The following is a 27613-nucleotide window of genomic DNA, read 5'->3' on the forward strand; positions in this document are numbered from 1 at the left end:
TCTTCCTCTAGCTGACATCATGGACAATTGACTTGGAGATCCTTTTGACTTGACATCTGACTTAAACTGCAACTGGGGAAGAGAGAAACCACACAATATGCATTGCTAGATCTCTGGATAACTTTGTTCAAGGTCAACTGAAAGGATTGCTCCTTCCCATTGACTAAAAAACCTATGGAAGTAGTCCTTGTAGAACCCTGCTTTTCTGTCATAACACACACAGTACACTGTAGCATGAAGGGTTCAAAGAGATTTTAGACTTTTATTTCTGCCATTAGGATGAAATGTTATGAAATACTAATACAAAACACAGATTTTGAACTTTCAAATGTGATGTTTCACAGAAATAGGAATCCTGTGTAGAAAGGGCAAATCAGAAACACTAAATAATAACAGTAGGAAGCTGACGTAATTTGCACAGATATTAAATTCTACCAGCCAGGTAGTTTAAATTTTCATTATTTAAACTATTATCATGGCAATATTTGCATTGTACAATAAAAATGTTTAAAATGAGATGAATTTTGATTTTTGCAAGTCTGTTTCTTTGATAGTGTGTTGAAAACTGGAAACTGATAACTGACATCTACAATAAACTATATGCCTCCATACTGGAAGTGGAATTTCCACTTGTTGAACATGAATTAAAGAAAATTAATGAACAGTTGAGACCTGCCACAGAAACCTTAACATGGCAAACAGAGGATTCGTGGGAATACATCCAACAGACTAGACAGCTGATGCAAGATCTGAACAGTAGAATGCAGAAAATCAAATGTAATGTAGAGACAATTCATTCAATTGTACAAGACTGGAGTTATGCATTGTTTATTCTGCATAATAAATATGACTCTGCAACACTGTTCCTTGACAAGGAAGAGAAAATGATGAAATATTACAAATTCATTCAAGATGGAGGAGAATCAATTCACCAACTGGTTGAGGTTAGAGATTTAAGTCCATTTAATGTAAAAGTCAGGTTTCTGACATCATTGTTTGGAGAGAGCTTGGAGGCAGCAGTTTAAAGAGATGATGGCCTATTCTGGAATGAGGTCAAACTCAAAATTCTGGTTAATATCAGAATGTTTTGGGATTTGCAAATATGGTCTGGGTAGAGCCAGGACCTTGTCTCTTACAAATGATTGAAGGGTCATGCTATTTGTTATGATCCAGTAGTCTTTCGAAAATGCAATCTGTTCAAAGTGGGGACCTTAGGTTCATTCATGAGTTTCATAGTTTCAATGAGTTTCACATAGGCATTGGTATTCCTACAGTTTCAAGTACAATAGGATTGGTCTTATCAACAATCTGATAGATAGGACCCAAGTCATTTCCTCATTAAAGCCGTCCTGTGAGATAAGCATTACCCTGTTGGATCATTTCTTGCCATACATCATACAAATTCAAGGTCCTAGAAGTGCCTAGTCTGCCTCAAATTAAAAGTGCTGGGAATCAAAGTGGTTCTGGCATCATCCGTGGAGAGAGCAAGCTAATGTTTTGAGTCTGGGTGACTTACCTACTACTGTTGTTGAGTTGTGGCTAGGGCAGGAAATGACTATGAATTGGCCCATTTTAGGGTCTCAGTGGTGGAAAGGGCACCCCAAACCTCATTTGCCCAGGTAAAAATTATAGTTAGGTAGGTGGAGAATGATGACCACCTTGGAAAATGAACAGGTCTCCTTGTTTGCAGAACTGCTAATATGGAATCATAAAATTCCACCCAAGGACTTGTCATGTGTAGGATGTACAAGCATATGAATTTGAAGTCCATAATTTAATACATTTTATGAAAATGCCCTCTGGAATTTTGAATTTTAAATCAGGCCATTCTTCACTAAATCTGAACTTCCCAGCTTATACCTATTTAAGTTTTTTAAAAACTGAGACTAAACTTGTAAGTTAAATGATGCTTAAGTTACAAATATGCACCATTTTTCCCTCTGCAAATTGATAGGACATTTGTTTTAAAACTACATACCATTCTACCCCAATTTGTATTTTAGATTAAAAAGTTAAAGTTTTGCTTCAAACTAAATTCACATTGTTATGGTGCTAACAATGTTTAAATATTTGCAACCAATGTAACTTTAAAGAAATAAAAGCCAGGCTTAAAATATTTGTGGTGAACTGAGTTGTTGTAAATTAGAAAAAACTTGGGTGGACTTGTCTTTTTTCTGGCAAATTGTTATCTTAAATTACCTTCATTTTGAAACATTGAATTGTTTTTGTTTAGATTTCAGTCAAACAGTTTAACAGTAAAATATTGCTTAACTTTTATTGAGATATGAATTTCTCACATTTGTTTTTATATATACTGTATCTTGATACCTAGAATAGAATTGCAATTGATCTATGCAGAGGTTAACCATTGCTTATGTTGTGAAAAAAATTGAATTTCTTTTTCCCATGTTTACAGGATAATCTTCACCTGTTCTATGCAGATGACCAAGCTGATGAGTGGAAAGTGTATGCTGAGTACATTGATCACATAATTTTAGACGGGTTCTACATGACCATTAAATCCTTTCTTCAATATCTAAATGAATGTACAGAAACTTTGCCCAAATCACCACCTCAGTTTGAAGTGCAGCTGGTTCTTCATGGGTGTGAATTGTCGTTCAATCCTCCCTTGGACCTTGAAAAGAGGAACAATTTTTGCGATCTCATAGAAGAATCAATAAATGCTGTATACAAAATGGGTTCTAAAGTAAAAAGAGTAGCAAAACATCTTGGAATTGGCACCTATCAGGTATTTCACTAGATTATTTTCAGCCAAAGAAAGTAATTTGTACTTAGCCAGGTTCTTGGCTGTGTCAAGATGACTGTACATGTTTTACAGCTAAAGAAGTACTTTTGAAAGGTTGTCACTTGTAATATAGCATCAAGGTCCCACTTACAATAAGTAATCAGATTATCTGTTTTGGTGAAAAACTTATTTGAATATTGCCACAGTATCTTCTGTATCATCTGCGAGGGCAGACAGGTACACAGTTCACTTGTAACATGGTGTTACCAATACCACAGCACCCCTTAGTACAGCTTTGAGGTAATCTTTAGATTATGTGCACATATTTGTAGAATGCAGCTTGGACCCATTACAGTAATTGCTGACTCAGAAGTGAGACTTGGCCGTAAAATACTTAATCGGTAAAGAAAATAGAAAGGGGAGAACATAGAGTTGCAGTATGAATGACTTTGGGAAACAACAACATTAGGTTATAAGTCCATAAGGCAAAGGAGCAGAAATTAGTCCATTCTGCCCATTTAATCTGCTCTGCCATTCAATCATGGCTAATACGTTTCTCAACTCCATTCTCCCACTTTCTCCCTGTAACCCTTGATAATCAAGAACCTATTGATCTCCATCTTAAATATACTCAGTGACCTGACCTGTACAGCTTTCTGTGGCAATGAATCCCATAGCTTGGCCACTTTCTGGCTGAAGAAGTTTCTCTTCATCTCTGTTCTAAAAGGTCTTCCCTTTGCTCGAAGGCTGTGCCTTCTACTAATGGAAACGTCTGCTCAACATCCACTCTGACCAGGCCATTCAGTATTCTGTAAATTTCAATTTAATCCCTCCCATCCTTCTAAACTCCATCGTGTATGGACCCAGAATTCTCAAACGTTCCTCATATGTTCAGCTTTTCATTCCTGGGACCATTCTTGTGAATCTGCTCTAGATCTACTCCGGGGCCAGTACATCCTTCCTGGGATATGGGGCCCAAAACTGGGCACAATGCTCCAAATGGGGTTTGACCAGAACCTAAAAGAGCCTCACAAGTACATCCATGCTTTTATATTCAAGTCCTTTCAAAATAAATGCCAACATTGCATTTGCCTTCCTAACAACCAATTCAACCTGCGAGTTTACCTCACACTTTCCCATGTTGTACTCTATTTGTCACTTCTTTGCCCACTCTCCTAACCAGTCCAAGTCCCTCTGCAGCCTCCCTGCCTCCTCAATACAACCTGTCCCTCTACCTATTTTTGTATCGTCTGCAAATTTAGCCAGAATGCATTCCGTTCCTTCAACTAGATTGTTAATGTATAAAGTGAAAAGTTATGGTTCCAACAATGAGCCTTCTGGAACACCATTGACACTGACTGCCATCCTGAGAAAGACCCTTTTATCCCAATTCTCTTGCTTTCTGCCAGACAGCCAATCTTCTATTCATGCCAGCCTGTATCTTACTTAGCAGCCTCCTATACAGCACCTTGTCAAAGACCTTCTTGACGTTCAGGCAGATAATATCCATTGGTTCTCCTTCATCTAACTTGTTTGTTACCTGTCCAACGAATTCTAGCAGATTTGTCAGGCATGACTTCCCCTTGATGACACCATGCTGACTTTACTCTGTTTTGCCAAACACTTTCAAGTATTCATAAATCTCAACCTTCACAATGGACTCTGAAATCTTACTCACGATTGAGGTTGAGCTAATGGGCCTGTAATTTTCTGTCTTTTGCCTTTTTCCCTTTTTAAACAGGGGTGTCAGGTTAGCAATTTTCCAGTCCTCTTGGACCCTTCCTGACTGTAGTGATTTCTGAAGGATCATCATTAATACCTCCACTATCTCTTCAGCCATTTCCTTTAAAACTTTGGAAGGTAATCCATCTGATCCAGGTGGTTTATCCACTTTTAAACCTTTCAGTTTTTCTAGCAACTTCTCCTTGTATTTGGCTAGCATACTCAGCTCTGCCCCCTCACTCTCTTGAATTTGTGAGATATTAGTTGTGTCTTGCACCGTGAAGACTGATGAGAAGTAATTATTCAGTTCCACTGCCATTTCCTTGTTCCCCAACACTATCTCACCAGTGTCATTTTTCAGCAGTCCAATTAGTGGGCGGCATGGTGGCACAGTGGTTAGCACTGCTGCCTCACAGCGCCAGAGACCCGGGTTCAATTCCCACCTCAGGCGACTGATTGTGTGGAGTTTGCACGTTCTCCCCGTGTCTGCGTGGGTTTCCTCCGGGTGCTCCGGTTTCCTCCCACAGTCCAAAGATGTGCAGGTCAGGTGAATTGGCCATGCTAAATTGCCCGTAGTGTTAGGTTAGGGGTAGATGTAGATGTAGGGGTATGGGTGGGTTACGGTGTGGACTTGTTTGGCCGAAGGGCCTGTTTCCACACTGTAAGTAATCTAATCAATGTCCACTTTTGCCTCTCGTTGCCCTTTATATATCTAAAGAAACTCTTATAGTCTTCCTGTATATTACTAGCTAGCTTACCCTCATATTTAATCTTCCTCTTTATTTTTTTTTGTTGCCCTCTGTTGGTCTTTATAAGCTTCCCAGTCCTCTGATTTCCCATTGCCCTTTGCCACATTATGCTTTCTCTTTATGCTATCCCTTAACTCCCCAGTCAGCTGTGATTGCCTCATCCTCCCTGTCCCATGCTTCATTTTCCTCAGGGTGAATCTGTGCTGTGTCTCCTGAATTACTCCCAGAAACTCTAGCCATTGCTGTTCCACTGTCTTTCCTGCTATGCTCATCTCCCAGTCAATTCTACTCAGCTCCTTTTTCATGCCTCTGTAGTTGCCTTTATTCAGCTGTAATACTGTTAGCTCTGATTCTATCTTCTCCTTCTCAAATTGCAGAGTAAATTCAATCATATTATGATCACTGCCTCCAAAGGGTTCGTTCACCTTCAGCTCTCTTATCAAGTCTGCCTCGTTGCACCCACTAAATCCAGTATTGCCTGTTCCCTAATGGGCTCCACCACAAGCTGCTCCAAAAAGCCATCTTGCAGACATTCCTTGCAATCCATGACCAACCTGATTTTCCCAGTTCACCTATATGTTGAAATTCTGTTGCACTGCGTCAGAGAGGTTGGGGAGTAAACTGAAACTATGATCCCTTGTTGCAGTGAGTAATCTGATTTTCAATCAGCAATCCATGTGGATACTTGCTTGATCTGAATTACCAACCAGAAAGCTTGGAATTTGGTCCTTGTTTATGCTGGATCAGTAAGGCAGTGAGAAAGGTCTGCCAATAGGCCAATCAGATCACCTTCTAACCGTCTAAATTCTAGAGAAAACACACCTCATTTGTGTGATCTCTCCTCAAACTTAATCCTTGAAGCCCAGTTGTCATCCTTAAACTCCCTCCAAGGCCAATATATCCTTCCTAAATTGTGGTGCTCAGATCTGCTCATATTACTCCAAGTGGAGTCGAACCAATGTTTTGTATAACTGCAGCATAACTTCTGCATCCTTATGTTCCTGCAATCCAAACATAAAGGCCAGCACTCCATTAGCTTTCTTGATTATTTTCTGCACCTGCTTGTGATATTTTACAAATCTATGCATTTGAACCCCCAAGTGTCTTTAGACAGCCAATGTATTTAACTTTATACTATTATACTCTTTATACTAGAAGATTAGTAGACAGTGAGGTAAAATGAAAGACTGTAAGGATCATGAAGTCAGCATTACCAAGGGGAAGAGTAGGCAGAGAGCAGATGAACACCTGAAGAGAGCAGAAGAACTGGCAGCCTGAAATGCATATACTTTAACGAAAGGAGTTTAGTGGGTAAGGCAGATGAATTTAGGGCTTGGATTGGTGCCTGGAAGTATGATGTTATTGCGATCACAGAGACTTGATTGAAGGAAGGGCATGATTGGCAACTAAATGTTCCAGGATATAGATGCTTCAGACAGGACAGGGGGAGAGGAGTTGCATTGCTGATCAGGGATGATATCACAGCTATGCTAAAGGAGGACACTGTGGAGGGCTTGAGCAGTGAGGCATTATGGGTAGAGCTGAGAAATAAGAAGATTGCAGTTACATTGTTGGGGCTGTATTGCAGGCCTCCCAGCAGTGAGTGTGAGGTAGAAAAACAAATAGGTAAACAGATTATGGAAAGATGTAGAGGCAACAGGATGGTGGTGATGGGAGATTTTAATTTTCCCAGGATTAACTGGGATACACATAGTGTCAGACATCTAGATGGGGCAGAATTTGTAAGGCATGTCCAGGAAAGTCTTCTCGAGCAATATGTCAATGGTTCAATGAGGGAAGGGGCAATATTGGACTTGGTGTTAGGGAATGAGCCAGGCCAGGTGGTAGAAGTTGCATTGGGGGATTTCTTTGGGAATAGTGACCACAATTCTGTAAGTTTGAGCAGACTCGTAGACAAAGATGAGAGTGGTCCTAAGGGAAGAATACTAAACTGGGCTAAGGCCAATTATATCAAAATTTGGCAGGATCTGGGAAATGTGGATTGGGAACAGGTATTTGAAAGGAAGTCCATATTTGATATGTGGGAGGCTTTCAAAGATAGGGGTGAAGATAGTGCAGGATAGGCATGTCCCTTTGAAAGCAAGGTATAGGAAAGGCAAGATTCGTGAACCATGGATGACAGGAGAAATCATGCAATTAGCCAAGAGAAAAAGTGAAGCGTACATAAGGTCCAGGCAGCTAAGAACAGAATGGCCCTTGAAGGAATATCGGGAGGGTAGGACCAATCTTAAACGAGAAATCAAGCTGGCTAAAAGGAGTCATGAAATAATTTTAGCGAGCAGAATTAAGGAGAATCCCAATGCCTTTTATTTATATATAGGAATCAAGAAGGTGACTAGAGAAAGGGTTGGGCTTTTATTCCTGATGAAGGGCTTTTGCCCGAAACGTCGATTTCGCTGCTCGTTGGATGCTGCCTGAACTGCTGTGCTCTTCTAGCACCACTAATCCAGTATGTGGTTTCCAGCATCTGCAGTTATTGTTTTTACCTAGAGAAAGGGTTGGTCCACTAAAGGATAGGTACTGAGGGATAAAATCTATTTATAATTGGAAAAGAATGGGCTTATCAGTGATAAGCAGCTTGCTTTTGTGTGGTGGAGATTGTGCCTTACCAACTTAATGAGCTCTTTGAGAAAGTGACCACCTTGATAGATGAAGGAAGGGCTGTAAATGTCATATATGTGGATTTTAGTAGGGCATTTGATAAGGTTCCCTATGGTAAACTAATGGAGAAAGTGAAGTCACATGGGGTGCAGGGTATTCTAGCTAGGTTGATAAAGAACTGGTTGAGCAACAGAAGACAGAGAATAGTAATTGAAGGGAGTTTCGTGAAGTGAAGAAAGGTGACCAGTGATGTCCCACAGGGATCAGTGCTGGGGCCACTGTTGTTTGTAGTATACCTAAATGATCTGTAAGATGGCATTATTGGTCTGATCAGTAGGTTTGCAGATGACATGAAGATTGGTGGAGTAGCAGAAAGCAGAGGGGAGGGTCAAAGAATACAGGAAAATATAGATAAACTGGAGAGTTGGGTGGAGAAGTGGCAGATGGAGTTCAATCCAGGGAAATGTGAAGTGATGCATTTTGGGAAGTCTAATCTCGAGCGAACTATACTCTAAATGGAAGAACCTTGGGAAAAGTTGAAGAGCAGAGAGATCTGGGAGTTCAGGTCCATTGACCCTGAAGGTGGCTGCACAGGTGAATAGAGTGGTCAAGAAGGCATATGGTATGCTTACCTTCATAAGAAGGGGTATTGGGTATAAGAGCTGGAAGGTCACGTTAAAATTGTACAAGACTTTGGTTCAGCCGCATTTAGAATATTGTGTACAGTTCTGGTCGCCACATTACCAAAAGAATATAGATGCTTTGGAGACGGTGCAGAGAAGGTTTATGAGGATGTTGTCTGGTATGGAAGGTGCTAGCTGTGAAGAGAGGTTGAGTAGGTTAGGATTGTTTTCATTAGAAAAAAGGAGATTGAGGGGGGACCTGATTGAGGTCTACAAAATCATGAAGGGTATAGACAGGGTGGATAGAGATAAGCTTTTTCAGGGTGAGGGATTCAATAACAAGAGGTCACGTGTTCAAGGTGAGAGGTGAAAAGTTTAAGGGGGACACATGCGGAAAGTACTTTATACAGGGGGTGGTAGGTGCTTGGAATGCATTGCCAGCAGAGGTAGTAGAGGCAGGCATGGTAGATTTATTTAAGGTGTGTCTGGACAGATGAATGAGTAGGTGGGGAGCAGGGGGATATAGGTGCTTAGGAATTGGTCGATAGGTTTAGACAGTGGATTTGGATCAGCTCAGGCTTGAAGGGCCGGTGGGCCTGTTCCTGGGTAGTAATTTTTTTTGTTCTATGTTGTATTTGGAAGTACCCTGATCTGTTCTTTTTTGGTCCAGAATGAATAATCTCTCACTTGCTTACAATGAACTCCATCTGCCACAGTTTTGCCCATTCATGTGGTCCATTAGTATCCCTTTGTAATTTTATACTACCATATAGGAGAAAGTAAGGACTGCAGATGCTGGAGATCAGAGCTGAAAATGTGTTGCTGGAAAAACGCAGCAGGTCAGGCTGCATCCAAGGAGCAGGAGAATCGACATTTCGGGCATGAGCCCGAAGAAGAGCTCCTTGGATGCTGCCTGACCTGCTGCGCTTATACTACAATATACTTTACCTATAACGCCACCGAACTTTGTACCATCAGCAGCTTTGAATGTATGACTCTTTATGTCATTACTCCAGTCATTAATCAATAATGTGAATAATTGAGGCTCAAAACCAGATCCTTATGGGACACCACTGGTTACATTCTGGCAATTTGAGTACTTAACCATTCTCCATACTTACTGTCACCTGCTATTCAACCAATTTCCATGAACTGTTTGTTTCTGGGTTAGCTTGAGTAATTTATTATGTTGACTTAACATTTAAATGCATCTTATTAAACTTTGAATAATGAATTTTGAAAAGCAAACAAAATACTCATTTCTTCTAAACTAATTAACAGCATTAGGTTGAACATATTTTAATTTCTACATACAGCAAGAAATAGATACAATGAGTGATTTGGCTGTGATGCGTCAAGAGATCATGAACAAAGTGAGAAGAGCTGTTGACAAAGCAATAAAATATCAAGCTTCTTTTGACAAGTACAGCTATCTGTGGATGAATGACCGAAAAGAATTCATGAGGCAGTTTCTCCTCTATGGTCGTTCACTGTCTTCAGAGGAGCTTGAAGTTCAAGCAGACTGTGGACTTCCAAAGTGCCCACCTCAACTGGAGCAATTTAGAGAGCAGGTAAGATAAGGTATCTTAAGTATTTTCTTGATGGAAGACTTTTGCCCGAAACGTCGATTCTCCTGCTTCTCGGATGCTGCCTGACCTGTGTGCTTTTCCTGCACCACGCTCTCTAGTCTGATCTCCAGCATCTGCAGTCCTCACTTCCTCCTATCTTAAGTATTTGCTAATTACAGAGGAAACATCAATTGTCTCCTTTCTTGCTATAGTAAGTTGTGAAATAGGTAGATAGCTTAATATTTGGACAAGGATCTGGCAAGTGGAGAATAATGTGGGAAAATATGGAATTGTCCATTTTGGCAGGAAGAATAATAAAAAAGCATGTTACCCAGATAGACAGTGCAGGGCTCTTGGGTACAAATGAATGGTATCCTATTGCATGAATCACAGTAGTAAGCATGTACAGCAAGTAAATGAGCAAAGCTAATAAATTATTATAAATTATTGTGAGGGGAATTAAATATAGATGTAATCGTGCTTTGTTTCAGTAACACAGAATTGATGAGATCACAACTGGAGTATTGTGTACAGTATTGGTTATCTTAAGAAAGGATGCAAATGCGTGAAAGCAATTCTGAGAAGGTTACCGGACTAATATCTGAAATATGCAGGTTGAGGAGGAAAGGTTAGACAGACTTGGCTTGTAACGGCTGGAGTTTAGAAGTGTAAGAGGTGACTTGTTTGAAGCTGAAGATCTTGAGGGGTCTTGACAGATTAGATGTTTTCTCTTCAGAAGAATCTTGAACTCGTGGTTACTGTTTAAAAATAAGAGGTTTTAAAACTGAGATGAGGCGAAGTATTTCCAGAGAAGGGTGTAAGTATTTGAAATTTATTTCTAGAAGGCTGATGTAAGCAGAGTCTTTAAATGTTTTTAAAGCAGAGAGATGATTTCGTAGTAAGCAAGGAGGTGAAACGTTAATGAGGGATAATTGGGTCTGTGGGTTTGTAGTTATAATCAGATCAGCCATGATTTTTGTAAGTGATGGAACAAGCTTCAGGGGTTGAATATCCTACTTGTGCTCCTAGTTAGCATTAGATTTTTTGTCACGTATACTCAAGTATAAGGATGCAGGAGTATAGTGAAAAGTGTACAAAGTTGCCATTCCTGGCATTAGTCATTGTGGGCCCAACTGTATTGGGTATTTTGGGACCTTACCATTTTTCTTGATGAGTAAAAGCATAAATTGGCTGCATTGGCATTCTATACCATGGAGAGGTAAGACACAGTTGACTACATAGTTCTCCCTGTTGATACATTAATGTCTGCAGCTGAATCAGAGGTATGGGAGAAATAATTTGGAAATTTTGAAATTCAAGGATGGTATTTTGCAAGAAGACATAAAGTAAAGTGGAGAAATAGCTTTCTATGTGAAGAGAAAATTTGAACTTTAAAATTATGTTCAAGAATTTTTAACAATACTTGCACAAGAGATATAACATGACTGGCTCCCATGATAGCTGATATTATTGAAAGTTCTCTCTCCTTGGGTTCTGCTCCTGTCCTTTGAATATGTTGTTAAACTTGTCTCCTCAAGAAAACAATGCTTGTCCACTCCGTAGTGGCAAACTACTGTGCCATCTCCAGCCTTTCTCTCTTTTGCAAGGTCACCTCTTGCCTTCCAAATTTAGGTGCATCTTTGCTGGAATCCTTTCTAACAGGCCACAATACTGAAGTGACTATTCTGAAGTGAAGATGAAGGTTTGTGAGGATTTATAAATTGAGAGGCTGAGCCTGTACATTCTTGATGAAGTGATACCTTTGTCACTTTCATCCCCAACATGAGTGGGCAGTGGAAATGAAAAAATGGATGTGGCTATACCCAAAGTGGGTAGAATAAGTGCTCTTTACTCTTTGAGCAAATAAGTTCTATTTGTGAACGATGTGAGTCTCTTCAAGGGGCACTTGCATTAATCAGACATTCGCACATTACAGATAAATGCATTTGTTATCATGGAGTTCTGGATAAAGACCTCATGCATTGCCCTGACTATGTCAACTACAAATCCTGGCCATGAGCAATCTTGACCATGTGATTGCACATTACAAATTAATCCTAATAATGGCTGTGGAGCAAAGGTAATGCCAGCTGAACTATAAAGTTTCACCCAAGTTCCACAATTCACAAACACAACCAAGGTCTTACAGGCTGCGTAGCCTCCAGGTGTTGTTTACCTCAAACCTTGGAGAATGAAATATCCAAATCATTTTCTTGAATTCACTGCTGTCATTCTTTGGTGCTGTGGGTTTACAGGGAAAAGTTTTCATTCATACTGCTGCACAACGCACATATTATACAGTAGAGAAGTAAATCAGGTCAACAAAGTGAAAGGTCCATATTGAAGCATTCCAATGCCCATCTTGTCGGAAGCCTCTATGTTCCAATGTATTGAGGCACCTTCATTATTACATTGGTGTCATCTCTGATTTCCTGGGCCTTTTAGATTTGAAACAATTCCTAGCGATCTTCTTCTGACCCACTTCAGTGATAATGTGGCCAAACATAGCCCTGTTGTTCAGATGAGAAGTTAAACTGAAGTACTGTGAACCCTCACTGGTGGATGTACTATTTAAGAGAAAGGGAGGGGGGGTGGAGATATCCCCTGTGTGCTCACCAAATGTTACCTCTCAATCATCAATCAACTACATTGATTTCCTGCAGACTGGCAGCACAGCTGGGCTGAATGTATGACATGCCAGAAAATTTGTCATGATATATGAAGTGACACTTGACGACCATGGCAGGTTGCAACTCTACCCTAAATTTCACATTCAATTAGAAGAGTTACCAGTGTTATACTTCTGCAGTATATTGTTGTGCAATTACTAATTGAGCATCAATGATTCTGATTGGGAATTTGAGTGACTAGCCTGAGAAAAGCTCAGGCTTGATCTTTGTACAAGTAGTATATTCACAATACTTTGGATCTTGAATATAGACTTCATTAATTTGTGAATATTCTTGAATTTTGTCTACATATATGGCAATATATTTTCATTTATTTAACTAAATATTGGGTCACTTTTTTTAAAACAGTGTTACTGCCAAAGTGCTTAAAGAAAAGTGGAACAGACATAAATGTGGCCCACTTTTTTTGAAGATATCACAACATTAATCATTCTAGTCTCAAACAGTACATTTAATGAAGTAACTAAATTGGTATCTGAATCAGCTGAAGTTTTTTGACTCATACCTCAGTAAACATGTAATATATTTATATTGGTAAGCAATAAAGTTGTAACAGTGTAATTTTTAAAATTGCATTTTTCTTTTTCTAGATCAATATTTATGAAACACTATATGTCCAAATTAGTGCCTTTGAAGATGTCCACACTTTTGGATGGTTTCAAGTCAGCATTAAACCACTCAAATTATCCTTGTTAAATATAATAAAAAGATGGAGCTGGATATTTAAGGAACACCTTCTAAACCATGTGATCACTAGGTAAGGAAATACTATTGCAGTAGTTTCAGTTATGTTTTTTTTCACCGATTCTGTACCAGAGGACAATGAATCCTTAAGACATATGTCATCATGCCATGTGATATTCTGGCATAAAGGTACCCAACTTTCCTTCAGTCATGCCTTTGGAGATGTGCAAGGAGGCTTGAGAACAAATTTGGAAGGTTATCTGTAAGAGTAATAGCATGATTATGGTAGGGGATTTTAACATAGGCTAGGTATGCCATAGTGTTAAAGGTTTAGATGGAGAGGAATTTGTTAAGTATGTACAAGAAAATTTTCTGATTCAATATGTGGGTATACCTACTAGAGAAGGTGCAAAACTTGACCTACCTTCACAAACCTTGCACTTGACCTACCCTTAGGAAATAAGGTAGGGCAGGTGACTGAGGTGTCAGTGGGGGAGCACTTTGTGGCCAGCAACCATAATTCTATTAGTTTTAAAATAGTGATGGAAAAAGATAGACCAGATGTAAAAGGTGAAGTCCTAAATTGGAGAAAAGCCAATTTTGATGGTATTAGGCAAGAACTTTTAAAAGCTGACTGGGGGCAGATGTGTGCAGGTGAAGGGACGGCTGGAAAATGGGAAGCCTTCAGAAATGAGATATTGAGAATCCAGAGCCAGTATATTCCTGTTAGGGTGAAAGGAAAGGCTGGTAGGTATAGGGAATGCTGGATGACTAAAGAAATTGAGGGTTTGGTTAAGAAAAGGAAGGAAGCATTTGTCAGGTATAGACAGGATAGAACGAGTGAATCCTTAGAGTATAAATGCGGTAGGAGTGTGCTTAAGAGGGAAATCAGGAGGGCAAAAAAGGGACATGAGATGAGCTTTGGCAAATAAAATTAAGGAGAATCTAAAGGGTTTTTATAAATACATTAAGGACAAAAGGGTAACTAGAGAGAGAATAGGGCCCCTCATAGATCAGCAAGGTGGCAGTTACGTGGAGCTGCAGGAGATGGGGGAGATACTAAATGAATATTTTGCATCAGATTTACTGTGGAAAAGGACATGGAAGATATAGAATGTAGGGAAATAGATGGTGACATCTTGAAAAATGTCCATATTATAGAGGAAAAAGTGCTGGATGTCTTGAAATGCTTACAAGTCAATAAATCCTCAGGACCTGATCAAGTGTATCCTAGAACTCTGTGGGAAGCTAGGGAATTGATTGCTGGGCCTCTTGCTGAGATATTTGTATCATCGATTATCACAGGTGAGGTGCCTGAAGACTGGAGGTTGGCTAATGTGGTGCCACTGTTTAAGGAAAGATGGTAAGGACAAACCAGGGAACTATAGACCAGTAAGCTTGACGTCAGTGGTGGGCAAGTTGTTGGAGGGAATCCTGAGGGACAGGACGTACATAACTTTCAAAAGGCAAGGATTGATTAGAGATAGTCAACATGGCTTTGTGCATGGGAAATCATGTCTCATAAACTTGATAAATTTTTTTGAAGAAGTAACAAAGAGGATTGATGAGGGCTGAGCGGTAGACGTGATCCATATGGACTTCTGTAAGGCGTTTGACAAGGTTCACCATGGGAGACTGGTTCACAATGTTAGATCTCATGGAATACAGGGAGAACTAGCCATTTGGATACAAAACTAGCTCAAAGGTAGAAGACAGAGGGTGGTGGTGGAGGGTTGTTTTTCAGAATGGAGGCCTGTGACCAAGGATCGATGCTGGGTCCACGACTTTTTGTCATTTATATAAACGACTTGGATGTGAGCAAAAGTGGTATAGTTAGTAAGTTTGCTGATGACACTAACATTGGAGGTGTAGTGGATAGCAAAGAAGATTACCTCAGATTACAATGGGATCTTGAGCAGATGGGCCAATGGGCTGAGAAGTGGCAGATTGAGTTTAATTTAGATAAATGTGAGGTGCTGCATTTTGGGAAAACAAATCTTAGCAGGACTTGTACACTTAATGGTAAGCTCCTAGGGAGGCTTGCTGAACAAAGAGACCTTGGAGTGCAGGTTCATAGCTCCTTGAAAGTGGATTGCAGGTAGATAAGATTGTGAAGAAGGCGTTTGGTATGCTTTCTTTTATTGATCAGTATTGCGTACTGGAGTTGGTAGGTCATGTTGCGGCTATACAGGACATTGGTTAGGCCACTGTTGGAATATTGCATGCAGTTCTGGTCTCCTTCCTATCGGAAAGATGTTGTGAAACTTGGAAGGGTTCAGAAAAGGCTTACAAGAATATTGTCAAGATTGAAGGATTTGAGCTATAGGGAGAGGTTGAATAGGTTGGCTGTTTTCCTTGGAGTGTCGGAGGCTGAGGGATGGCCTTATAGAGTTTATAAAATCATGAGTGGCATGAATAGGATAAATAGACAAAGTCTCTTCCCTGGGGTGGGGGAGTCCAGAACTAGAGGGCATAGGTTTAGGGTGAAATGGGAAAGATATAAAAGAGACCTAAGGGGCAACTTTTTCATGCAGAGGGTGGTACGTGTATGGAATGAGCTGCTGGAGGAAGTGGTGGAGGCCAGTACAATTGCAATATTTAAAAGGCATCTGGATGAGTATATGAATAGGAAGGGTCTGGAGGGATATGACCCAGGTGCTAGCAGGTGGGACTAGATTGTGTTGGGATATCTGGTCAGTATGGACAAGTTGGACTGAAGAGTCTGTTTCTGTGCTGTACACCTCTATGACTCTATGATTCTAAGTGCATAAACACTAGCATGGACTGGTAAGGTTGAATGGACTTTTTCTGTGTATCCTATGTAAGTCAATGTCTACCTTTTCTGCAACTCTGTTTAAATCTCTGTCACACCGAAGGTTAAATCTCAAGTAGCATCCACTGTGATTTATCATTTTGTGTTGTACCACCTCTTAATAGCTTTGAACATGGTTAACCTCACTATCTTCCTACCCTGTTGTCTAGCCCATTGGATTGCCCTTGCTTGGCTCCTCTCTTACCATTGTCATCACAATGCCTCTTGTGAGAACTTCACTGCACACCTGGCATGGTTACCTCCACTTATCGCCGTGGAGATAATCGTGACCTCCTCAAATATTTTCTTCCATGTTTATATTGATGTCATCAGTTCTATCTTTTCCTTACAGCAGATCAATTTGTTGCCACTATGTTTCATGGCATTCAGTCTTGGGGGAAACACAACTTCTATCAGCTAAGTATGATGAGTCTGTAACTATTATATTTGCTCTGTGCCACAGACTCCTTTATTATATCTTTGCAAATAATTCCGTTCTCAGCTCAGGTCACTGACTCATACAGTCATTCAGAACAGAAACAAGTCTTTGGCTCATTCTGTCCATGCTGACCAGGTATCCCAAATTAAATGAGTCCCATTTGCCTATGTTTGGTCCATGTCCCTCCAAAGCGTTTTCTATCCATGTATCTGTACAAACGTCCTTTAGATGTGGTAATTATACCCACCTCTGCAACTTCCTCTGGTAGCTCATTCCATATACGCACCACCCTCTGTTGGAGAAGACAGGAAGCGTTTTGGTCTGTTGCAATTTTGCACTTGGACCGGTGGTATTTTCTCTTGAGCCAGCTAATAACTTTAATGTTAATACTAATGAAGTTCAGTTCTTGTAGATTTTCTGCTACTTTGTCTTTTCAGTGTCAATCAATTGCTGTCATTTATTACTATAACTGAGGAGGGAATTGCGAAAAAGGTCCAGGATGGTGATTACGCTGGCCTGGTTCAAATCATGGCACATCTAATGGCAATCCGAGATAGGAAATCAGCTGCAAATGATACTTTTGAATCTCTGAAAGAAACAGCAGAATTACTAAAAACCTGTGGACAGCAGCTTTCTGAACACATTTATACTGGGCTTGCGGTAAATACCTTCTGTCGAAGCAATAATCTTTGGTGTCTGTTGAATTTCTTTTGGGATTATACTTGTATTTATCTTTTTTTTAAGTTTGGTCTGTTGAAATGTTAGCCCATGAAACTTGCAACCTTGTATATTACTATTTTCTAACTAGTCAATATCTAGTCTATTTTATAATTAGCAGAATCCATGTTTTTTGTTAAATGTTTTCTCTTAGTCTGATCTATTTTGTATACATCTAACTCATGATCTGATAATATTGCATTCAGCACACAGAAAAGTTTAAACCTTGCTGCTGTTGTGCTTTTGTAATTGTTCTTCCATTCTGTTATTTTCTCCTTTTTTCATATAGAGTTGAAAAAATTGCAAAGGGACATTATAAATCTCTTTGACTGAAAACAAAAAATGTTGGAAATCACAGCGGGTCAGGCAGCATCTGTGAAGAAAAAAGCAAGCTAACGTTTGGAGTCTAGATGACTCTTCATCAGAGCATAAATCTTTGGTTCTGCATGAGTGAATGCAAATAGATGTGGTACTCTCAGAAAACAGAATGTGTAAAATCCTGCTTTTAGTTGCCCCTTCTTAACACCTGTTAAAGTCAATATGTTATCTGAAAGTCTTATAAACTCATTTTTCTGTCACGTGTTCTTATATTTTGAGTGAAAATGCCAAGTTATGAATTCTCTGAGATGAAGATGATTTCTAACAGCTATTTGGTCAACACAGTGATCAGAAATTTTCCATTTTACAATGGAAGCAGCAATGTATATCAGTGAAGTGAGTGAAGGTACTGGATGGATTTTTATTTGAGTTTCTTCAAATAATAGCATGGATTTCTAGAGACCACTTGGCCATTAAATTATGTTTGTTTTGAGAATCGGATATCAGTGCAGGGGAATTGGAACAGTTATTATTTGTATTAAATTTTGTGTTTACTCAGCATTGCACAAACAATTCATTGTGACTCAGTCTTCAAGAACATGTTAGTTTATGACATCAAGATTTAGATTCTGCACATACATCATCCTTTGGCCTTTCCCCAAATTCTTATTTGCTAGCAATTGATACAGGCTCATGGACAATATTGTGTAGTGATTTAATATCTTCTAGGGACTTGGCTTATTCTGGCCAAGCTTCTTTCATTTATAGTGACTGTTCTCCATTGGCTGTAAATAAGGATCAAGCTTTGGTTTCAAACCCAGTTCTCAAATGTGAAAGAAATGTGTGTTAGTCAATATATAAACCCACTTTCTATTGGATATTCGTTCGTCAATAGTGATTAAGGACAGAGATTGAGAATTAAAGTTGAGGGGTAGAACTTTAAACATGAGAAATTGCAGAAAGAAAATGAAAGTTACTTTTTGGTGGGATGACAAGAACAAGATGCTACATTTAAAGGACGTAAGAATGAGCAGGAGTATATAATTCAGCCCTGTTGCATCTGCTCTGTCATTCAATATGATCTTGGCTGATCTCATCTTGGCTTCAACTCCATTTTTCTGCCTATCCTCCAGAAACCTTCAGTCAATTTCTAGATAAAAATCTGTCTGTCTCCTCCTCAAATTTACTCAGTGCCCCGGCATTCACCACATTCTGGAGTAGTGAATTCCACAGATTCATGACCCTTTGAGAGAAGAGTCCAATTTAAATCTACTACCTCTTATCCTGAAACATTGACTTCTTGTTCTAGACTGCTCCACATGAGGAAACATCATCTCTCCATCAACTTGTCAATCCCATTTAGTATCTTATACCTCAAATAGATCTACTTTCATTCTTCTAAGCTCCAGAGAGCATAGACCTGAACTGCTTAATTTCTCTTCATAGGGCAATTCTTCATTTCTGGAATTAATCTAGTGAACCTTCTCTGAACTGTCTCCAGTGCAACTACATTCCTCCTCAAGGGGACCAAAACTATTGCAGTACTCGGGGTGTGGTCTCATTAATGTCTTGTGCAGTTGCAGTTACACTTCTGCACCTTTATACTCTATTGTTTTAGCAATAAGTATTCCATTTGCGTTCCTTATCATCTGCTGTATTAGTACATTATTTCTCTGCAATTCATGCATGAGGGCACTTAGTCCCTCTAGCCTGGTTCATTGTCATGCATCAAATCCAATATGGCCTCCCCTCTAGGCAGCCTGTATACAAATTGAGTCAGGAATCCTTCCTGGACACATCTGACAAAAACTGCTCTATCCAGACTATTTGAATTAAGGAGGTTCTAATCAATATTAGAGAAGTTAAAGTCACCCATGACAACATATCCATGTTAAACTTCATCTGCCAAATTCTGGACCATTTACTTAACCTATCCATATCCCATTTTTTAGGTTTTGTCAGTTTCTTCCTTGTAACTTACTTTCCCACCTATTTTATTGTCATCTAGAAATTTGGCTAGAGTACTTTATATCCCTGCATCCAAGTCAGAGTCATACAGCATGAGAAGACCCTTTGATCCAACCAGTCCACACTGACTATGTTCCCAAACTAAACTAGTCCTACCTGCCTGCATTTGGCCCATATCCCTCCAAACCTTTCCTATTCATGTACTTATCCAAATCTTTTCAATGTTGTAACTATACCTGCATCCACCACTTCCTCTGGTGGTTCATTCCACACACTAGCCACACTGCATGTAAGTAGGTTGCTCCTCATGTCCTTTCTAAATATTTTTTTCTCTCTCCTTAAAAATATGCCCCCTAGTTTAGAATACCCCCACCTTAGGGAAAAGAACTTTACTATTCATCTTAGCTGTGCCCCTCATGACTCTATAAACCTCTGTAAGATCACCTTCAACCTCTTACGCTTCAGTGAAATAAGTCCCAGCCCACCAGTCTATTTTTATATCTCAAACCCTGCATTCCTGATCATAAGACCATAAGACATAGGAGCGGAAGTAAGGCCATTCGGCCCATCGAGTCCACTCCGCCGTTCAATCATGGCTGATGGGCGTTTCAACTCCACTTACCCGCATTCTCCCCGTAGCCCTTAATTCCTTGTGACATCAAGAATTTATCAATTTCTGCCTTGAAGACAGTTAGCATCCCAGCCACCACTCCACTCTGTGGCAATGAATTCCACAGGCCCACCACTCTCAGGCTGAAGAAATGTCTCCGCATTTGTGTTCTGAATTTACCCCCTCTAACTCTAAGGCTGTGTCCACGGGTCCTAGTCTCCTCGCCTAATGGAAACAATTTCCTAGCGTCCACCCTCTCCAAGCCATGTATTATCTTGTAAGTTTCTATTAGATCTCCCCTTAATCTTCTAAACTCCAATGAATACAATCCCAGGATCCTCACCGTTCCTCATATGTTAGACCTACCATTCCAGGGATCATCCGTGTGAATCTCCGCTGGACACGCTCCAGTGCCAGTATGTCCTTCCTGAGGTGTGGGGACCAAAACTGGACACAGTACTCCAAATGGGGCCTAACCAGAGCTTTATAAAGTCTCAGTAGCACAACGGTGCTTTTATATTCCAACCCTCTTGAGATAATTGACAACATTGCATTCGCTTTCTTAATCACGGACTCAACCTGCATGTTGACCTTTAGAGAATCCTCGACTAGCACTCCCAGATTCCTCCGTACTTTGGCTTTACGAATTTTCTCACCGTTTAGAAAGTAGTCCATGCTTGTATTCTTTTTTCCAAATTGCAAGACCTCGCATTTGCTCACATTGAATTCCATCAGCCATTTCCTGGACCACTCTTCCAAACTGTCTAGATCCTTCTGCAGCCTCCCCACTTCCTCAGTACTACCTGCCTGTCCATCTAACTTTGTATCGTCGGCAAAACTCGCTAGAATGCCCCCAGTCCCTTCATCCAGATCATTAATATATAATGCGAACAGCTGCGGCCCCAACACTGAACCCTGCGGGACACCGCTTGTCACCGGCTGCCTTTCCGAAAAAGAACCTTTTATCCCAACTCTCTGCCTTCTGTCAGACAGCCAATCCTCAATCCATACCAGTAGCTCACCTCAAACACCATGGGCCCTCACCTTGCTCAGGAGCCTCCCGTGTGGCACCTTATCAAAGGCCTTTTAGAAGTCTAGGTAGATAACATCCACTGGGTTTCCCTGGTCTAACCTACTTGTCACCTCTTCAAAGAACTCCAACAGGTTTGTCAGGCACGACCTCCCCTTACTAAGTCCATGTTGACTTGTTCTAATCCGACCCTGCTCTTCCAAGAATTTAGAAACCTCATCCTTAATGACGGATTCTAGAATTTTACCAACAACCGAGATTAGGCTAATTGGCCTATAATTTTCCATCTTTTGCCTTGATCCTTTCTTGAACAAGGGGGTTACAACAGTGATCTTCCAATCATCCGGGACTTTCCCAGACTCCAGTGACTTTTGAAAGATCTCAATCAATACCTCCGCTATTTCCTCAGCTACCTCCCTCAGAACTCTAGGACGTAGACCATCGGGGTCAGGAGATTTATCAATTTTAAGACCTTTTAGCTTTTCTAGCACTTTCTCTTTTGTAATAGCAACCATACTCAACTCAGCCCCATGACTCCCTTTAATTGTTGGGATATTACTCATGTCTTCCACTGTGAAGACTGATGCAAAGTACTTCTTACGTTCTCCTGCTATTTCCTTATCTCCCATCACTAGGCTTCCAGCATCAGTTTGAAGTGGCCCAATGTCTACTCTTGCCTGTCGTTTGTTTCTTATGTGTTGAAAGAAACTTTTACTATCATTTCTAATATTACTAATATCCTAGTAAATCTTTTCTGAACTCTCTCCAATTTAATAATGTCCTTCCTATAGCAGGACAACCAGAGCTGCACACAGTACTCCAAAAGAGACCTCACCAACATCCTGTACAAGCGCAACATGATATCTCAACTCTTGCCTTCACTGCTCATACCACTGAGCGTAAGTGTGCTAAACACTGCGTTAACCACCCTGACTACCTGTCATGTAAATTTCAAAGAATTATGTACCTGAACCCCTCAGTCTCTCTTTTCTGCAACACTACCTAGGACCCTACCATTAATTGTATAAGTCCTGCCTTTGTTTGTTTTAGAAAAATGCAATATGCAATTTTCATTTATCCAAATTAAACTCCATTTGCCACTCTTCTGTCCATTGGCCCATTTGATCAAGATCTCTTTGTAATCTTAGATAATCTTCTTCATTGTCCACTGCAGGGCGTTCTTGTATAATGTGACAGTTACATTCCTCTGCAACCTCGCTCTATACAAAATTACTCTGTGGCAAACCACTGCAGGAAATCGCGCGACAGAAAATTGCTCTACCCATTCAGTAGAAAGCTTGCGTTATCCAAACAGTGTCCACAGTTCATCAGTCGTGTTATAGCCAATTCGCATTGACAAGACACACATTATACCAGAAAGACCTGTGTATCACCAGTTTTGGTGTCATTGAAAACTTACTGACCATGCCTCCTACGTTGTCCTCCAAATCATTCAGAGAAATGACAAAAAAACAGCAGACCCAGTACCAATCCTTGTGGAACACAGCTGGTCACAGGCCTGCAGTTTGAAAAATAACCATCCACCACCACCTCTGTCTCCTACCATAAAGCCAATTTTTGTATCCAATTGACAAACTCTGTCTGAATGTCCTGTGTTCGAACTTTATGAATTAGTCTACCATGCAGAACCATAACAAAAGTTTTACACAAGTCCAAGTAAACTACATCTACTGCACTGCCCTCTCCCTGTTGTTGCTGTTTTTCTCTTAATGTACTTGTGCAATTTCTTCGGATTATCTTTAACCTAAATCACAAATAGTTGGTGAATCTACCTGGTTCACTAATGTCCTTTAGGAAAAGCAATAGGCCGATCTTACCTGGTTTGGCCCACATGTGACTTTAGACTCTTAATTCTGGTTAATTAGGGATGCACAATAAATTCTGACCTTCCCGATGACCTCTATCTTCTGTGACTCAACTTACTTTTGAAATGGCTGAGGCAGCCATTTGGCTTAAAGGAATCTAGAGATGATCGACAAATGCTGACATTGTCAGCTGTACCCGCATCCCGTACAAAAATAAATAAAATCTAATATTCTGGTTAGGTTAGAGATTAAAATATACAGGCATCAAAAACATTAGCAAACTTATAAAATGAAATCAAGTAGATTTCATTTCTCTTTTCCAATTGCACCTGTGATTATGCTTGAAAAGTCTTTTTATAAAGTACTCATACAGTTTTGTGTAACTTTGGGATTATTTGAACATTATCGATGTAAATTCATATCAAAAAGGAGAAGCTTGCTTCATGTCTAATCCATCTAACTGCAGTGTGTAAACAAAATATTTATGTAAATGTAATTTTGAATGCTTGACTACTACATTATGAATATTTTCTTCATTTAAAATATTTTAGGAGCTGCCAGAAAAGTGGAAGAACCTTACAAAGATTGCTTTAACTGTAAAGCATGAAGTGGCACCTTTGCAGTCCAATGAAGTATCTGTTATCAGAAGAAAATGTGTACAGTTTGAGGTGAGATCAATTTTTTGCTTAGTGTTATGAACCAAGTGGTTTTTGCATTTTTGTTCTGCTAACAACCTAGAGGTAAGCTCCACTGAACCAAGAAATTGTAAACTGTGTGAGAAGGGATGTCCAGAGATAACAATTATGTGTTTGATGGTAATGAATTCTAAATAAATCTGATAATGTAAATCCCAGTTTACAAAATGGGAGTAATGCTTCCTCCCCTTTCAATGTGAATTATGCTTAATCTGGTAGTTTATGAATCTTTCTTGGTAATTGGTTGCAGACCATATAGTTTTTTTTTATAGCTTGCTTTGCTGTGAAACATGACTCCTTTTAATAGCAACACTCAAGTTAAAATGTTTGCTATTACAAACACAAATAGTCTTGTTATGAAATCATGAAATGTCAGTTTATGGATTTAACAGTTTTGACAATCTCAGTTTTCAAATTTGTTGTAAAATAAAGAACAGCGGATGCTGGAAATCTGAAACAAAAATAGAAATTGCTGGAAAAACTCAGCAGGTCTGGCAGCATCTATCAGAGAGAAAACAGAGTTGATCTTTCAGGTCCAGTGATTCTTCATCAGAACTAGTAGTAGCTACAGAAAGCTACAGGGGCGGCACAGTGACTCAGTGGTTAGCACTGCTGCCTCACACCACCAGGGTCCCAGCGTCGATTCCAGCCTTGGGTGACTGTCTGTTTGGAGTTTGCACATTCTCCCCGTGTCTGCGTGGGTTTCCTCCGGGTGCTCCGGTTTCCTCCCACAGTCCAAAGATTTGCAGGTCAGGTGAATTGGTTATGCTAAATTGCCCATAGTGTTAGGTGCATTAGTCAGAGGGAAATGGGTCTGGGTGGGTTACTCTTCGGAGGTTCGGTTTGGACTGGTTGGGCCAAAGGGCCTGTTTCCGCACTATAGGGAATCTAATCTAATCTAATCATATATGCTGAAGTGAAGGGAGTGGTAAAGGAATGAAAGGATAGATGGAGACAGCCCTGAGGGAGAAGAAAGCAGTTAAGCTAACAAAGCAATGAATAATGTAAGCTTAAAAATGTGTTGCTGGAAAAGTGCAGCAGGTCAGGCAGCATCAAAGGAGCAGGCGAATGGACGTTTCGAGCATAAGCCCTTCAGGAATGAGGAGGGTGTGCCAAGCAGGCTAAGATAAGAGGTAGGGAGGAGGGACTTGGGGGAGGGGCGTTGGGAATATGATAGGTGGAAGGAGGTTAAGGTGAGGGTGATAGGCTGGAGAGGGGTGGGGCGGAGAGGTCGGGAAGAAGATTGCAGGTCAAGAAGGCGGTGCTGAGTCTGAGGGTTGGGACTGAGAAAAGGTGGGGGGAGGGGAAATGAGAAAGTTGGAGAAATCTGCATTCATCCCTTGTGGTTGGAGGGTTCCTGGGCGGAAGATGAGGCGCTCTTCCTCCAGACGTCGTGTTGCTATGGTCTGGCAGTGGAGGAGGCCAAGGACCTGCATGTCCTTGGTGGAGTGGGAGGGGGAGCTAAAGTGTTCAGCCACAGGGCGGTTGGGTTGGTTGGTGCGGGTGTCCCAGAGGTGTTCACTGAAATGTTCTGCAAGTAGGCGGCCTGCCTCCCCAATGTAGAGGAGACCACATTGGGTGCAGCGGATGCAGTAAATTATGTGTGTGGAGGTGCAGGTGAATTTCTGACGGATATGGAAGGATCCCTTGGGGCCTTGGAGGGAAGTGAGGGGAGAGGTGTGGGCGCAAGTTTTGCATTTCTTGCGGTTGCAGGGGAAGGTGCTGGGAGTGGAGGTTGGGTTGGTGGGGGGTGTGGATCTGACGAGGGAGTCGCGGGGGAGTGGTCTTTCCAGAATGCTGATAGGGGTGGGGAGGGAAATATATCCTTGGTGGTGGCAGAAATGATGGAGGATGAGACGATGTATCCGGAGGTTGGTGGGGTGTAGGTGAGGACCAGTGGGGTTCTGTCCTGGTGGCAATTGGAGGGGCAGGGTTCAAGGGCGGAGGAGCGGGAAGTGGAGGAGATGCGGTGGAGAGCATCGTCAGCCAAGTCTGAGGGGAAATTGTGGTCTTTGAAGAAGGAGGCCATCTGGGTTGTTCGGTATTGGAATTGGTCCTCCTGGGAGCAGATGCGGCGGAGGCGAAGGCGAAGGAATTGGGAATATGGGATGGCGTTTTTACAGGGGGCAGAGTGAGAGGAGGTATAATCTGGGTACCTAGATTACACCTCCTCCCACCCTGCCCCCATAATTTAGGTACACCTAGGTATCTTAGCCTGCTTGGCACACCCTCCTCACTCCTGAAGAAGGGCTTATGCCCAAAATGTCGATTCTCCTGCTCCTTTGGTGCTGCCTGACCTGCTGCGCTTTTCCAACAACACATTTTTAAGCTCTGATCTCCAGTGTCTGCGATTCTCACTTTCTCCTAATGAATAATGTAAGCCAGGGAAAGAGAAGAACTGATAATGGGGACCATAAGTAGGTGATGACAAGGCCTCGGTGTGGGGTTGGGCAAAGGAATGGAAGGTGGTGTTCGGGACCTAAAATTATAGAATTTGATATTGAGTGCTGAAAGCTGCATGGTCCTCAAGTGGAAAATGAAATGTTCTTCCAGCTTGAACTGACCCTTGCTGGAACACTGTAGCAGGCCCAAGGCAGAAAACAGTCTCCTACTGGGTGTGTTTAAGTTGCTTATTGGACATGTAATATATGTCACATGGTTTGATGAATGTCTCAATGCGCACGCTCTCTCTCTCTCACACACTCTCTCACACGCACACGACCACGACGCAGATTGATGTTATTAAGTGGCCAATTATTACCTATTTAAGGCTCTCAATCTGTCTCTGGTTCTGTGCTGGGCAGCAGAAGATGGACTGAACGGGCAGGTCAATTTTATGAATAGTTTCATTGAAAGGGCATGGTGGTGGGGAGGGCGGGAGCGGGGGTAAGGGTTAACACTTTAGGAGGTGTCTTTTCATCAGATGCATCGCTGCCTATGATCATCCTCAACCCATCTTTCTACCATTGGATCTGGACTTCAAAATTTGGCCCACACCCTATTTTGCATCCCTCCGTGACTCCATGAATCCTTCCTGTACAAATCCCTAGAGTTGCCTCTTGCCACCATCCATATACACATCTTTCAAGGGACTACTTGCAGTCCTAGAAGCATCCACTTCTCAGTGCTGCCACTGCTGGAGCTGCTAGAGCTGGCAGATTAGCTGTCAATTTTCAAGGGGGATCGTCTCACTCCCCAAGGGGCTAAAGTCTGCCTCCACCTCATGGAGCATAAATAAACTGTCTATAATTTTGGTCCGCAAATTTAGGAAAGGATATATTGGAATTGGAGGCAGTTCAAAAATGATTCCTGGGATGAAGGGGTTTACTTAACAAGAACAGCTAAACAGGTTAGGTGTTTATTCATTAAAGTTGGGAAGAGAAGTGATCTTATTGAAACATAAAATATTTTGAGGGGACTTGACAAGTAGATGTTGAGAAGATGTTTCCATTAGTGGGGAAGTCTCAAACTAAGAATATAGTTACAGAATAAGGGAGCATTCATTTAAAGCTGAGATGCAATGAAACTCCTTTTCTCAGAGAGTAGTGAATGTGAGGAACTTCGTTTCCAGATAGTTATGGAGGCTTGATATTTAAAGAGGAGGGAGGTATAATTTTGGAACATCATGGAGTTGAGGGCTGTGAGGAACGAACATGAAAGAGGACATCAGCTATGACTTGTAGAATGACTTGTAGAATGACTTGAGAGAATGAATGACCTACTCTTGGTCCTAGTTCTTAGCCTCTATTCTTTCTTTCTTTCTCTGCTGTTAGTCTGCCTCATTACTGAGACGT

At 40.9% G+C, this 27613-nt stretch overlaps 1 protein-coding gene across 1 annotated transcript in view; it reads left to right on the forward strand.

The window, feature by feature from the left end:
* Positions 1-27613, forward strand: part of dnah9l (dynein, axonemal, heavy polypeptide 9 like) — a 428305-nt gene that overhangs the window by 60523 nt on the left and 340169 nt on the right. Inside the window, exons 16-21 of the mRNA XM_072579200.1 lie at positions 555-944; positions 2417-2749; positions 9779-10033; positions 13311-13477; positions 17093-17315; positions 23676-23792. Of these exons, the coding sequence (XP_072435301.1) occupies positions 555-944; positions 2417-2749; positions 9779-10033; positions 13311-13477; positions 17093-17315; positions 23676-23792 (1485 nt within the window). The remainder of the gene's footprint in view (positions 1-554; positions 945-2416; positions 2750-9778; positions 10034-13310; positions 13478-17092; positions 17316-23675; positions 23793-27613) is intronic.

This window comes from Chiloscyllium punctatum, chromosome 10 (genome assembly GCF_047496795.1).
Source record: "Chiloscyllium punctatum isolate Juve2018m chromosome 10, sChiPun1.3, whole genome shotgun sequence".
NCBI lineage: Eukaryota > Metazoa > Chordata > Chondrichthyes > Orectolobiformes > Hemiscylliidae > Chiloscyllium > Chiloscyllium punctatum.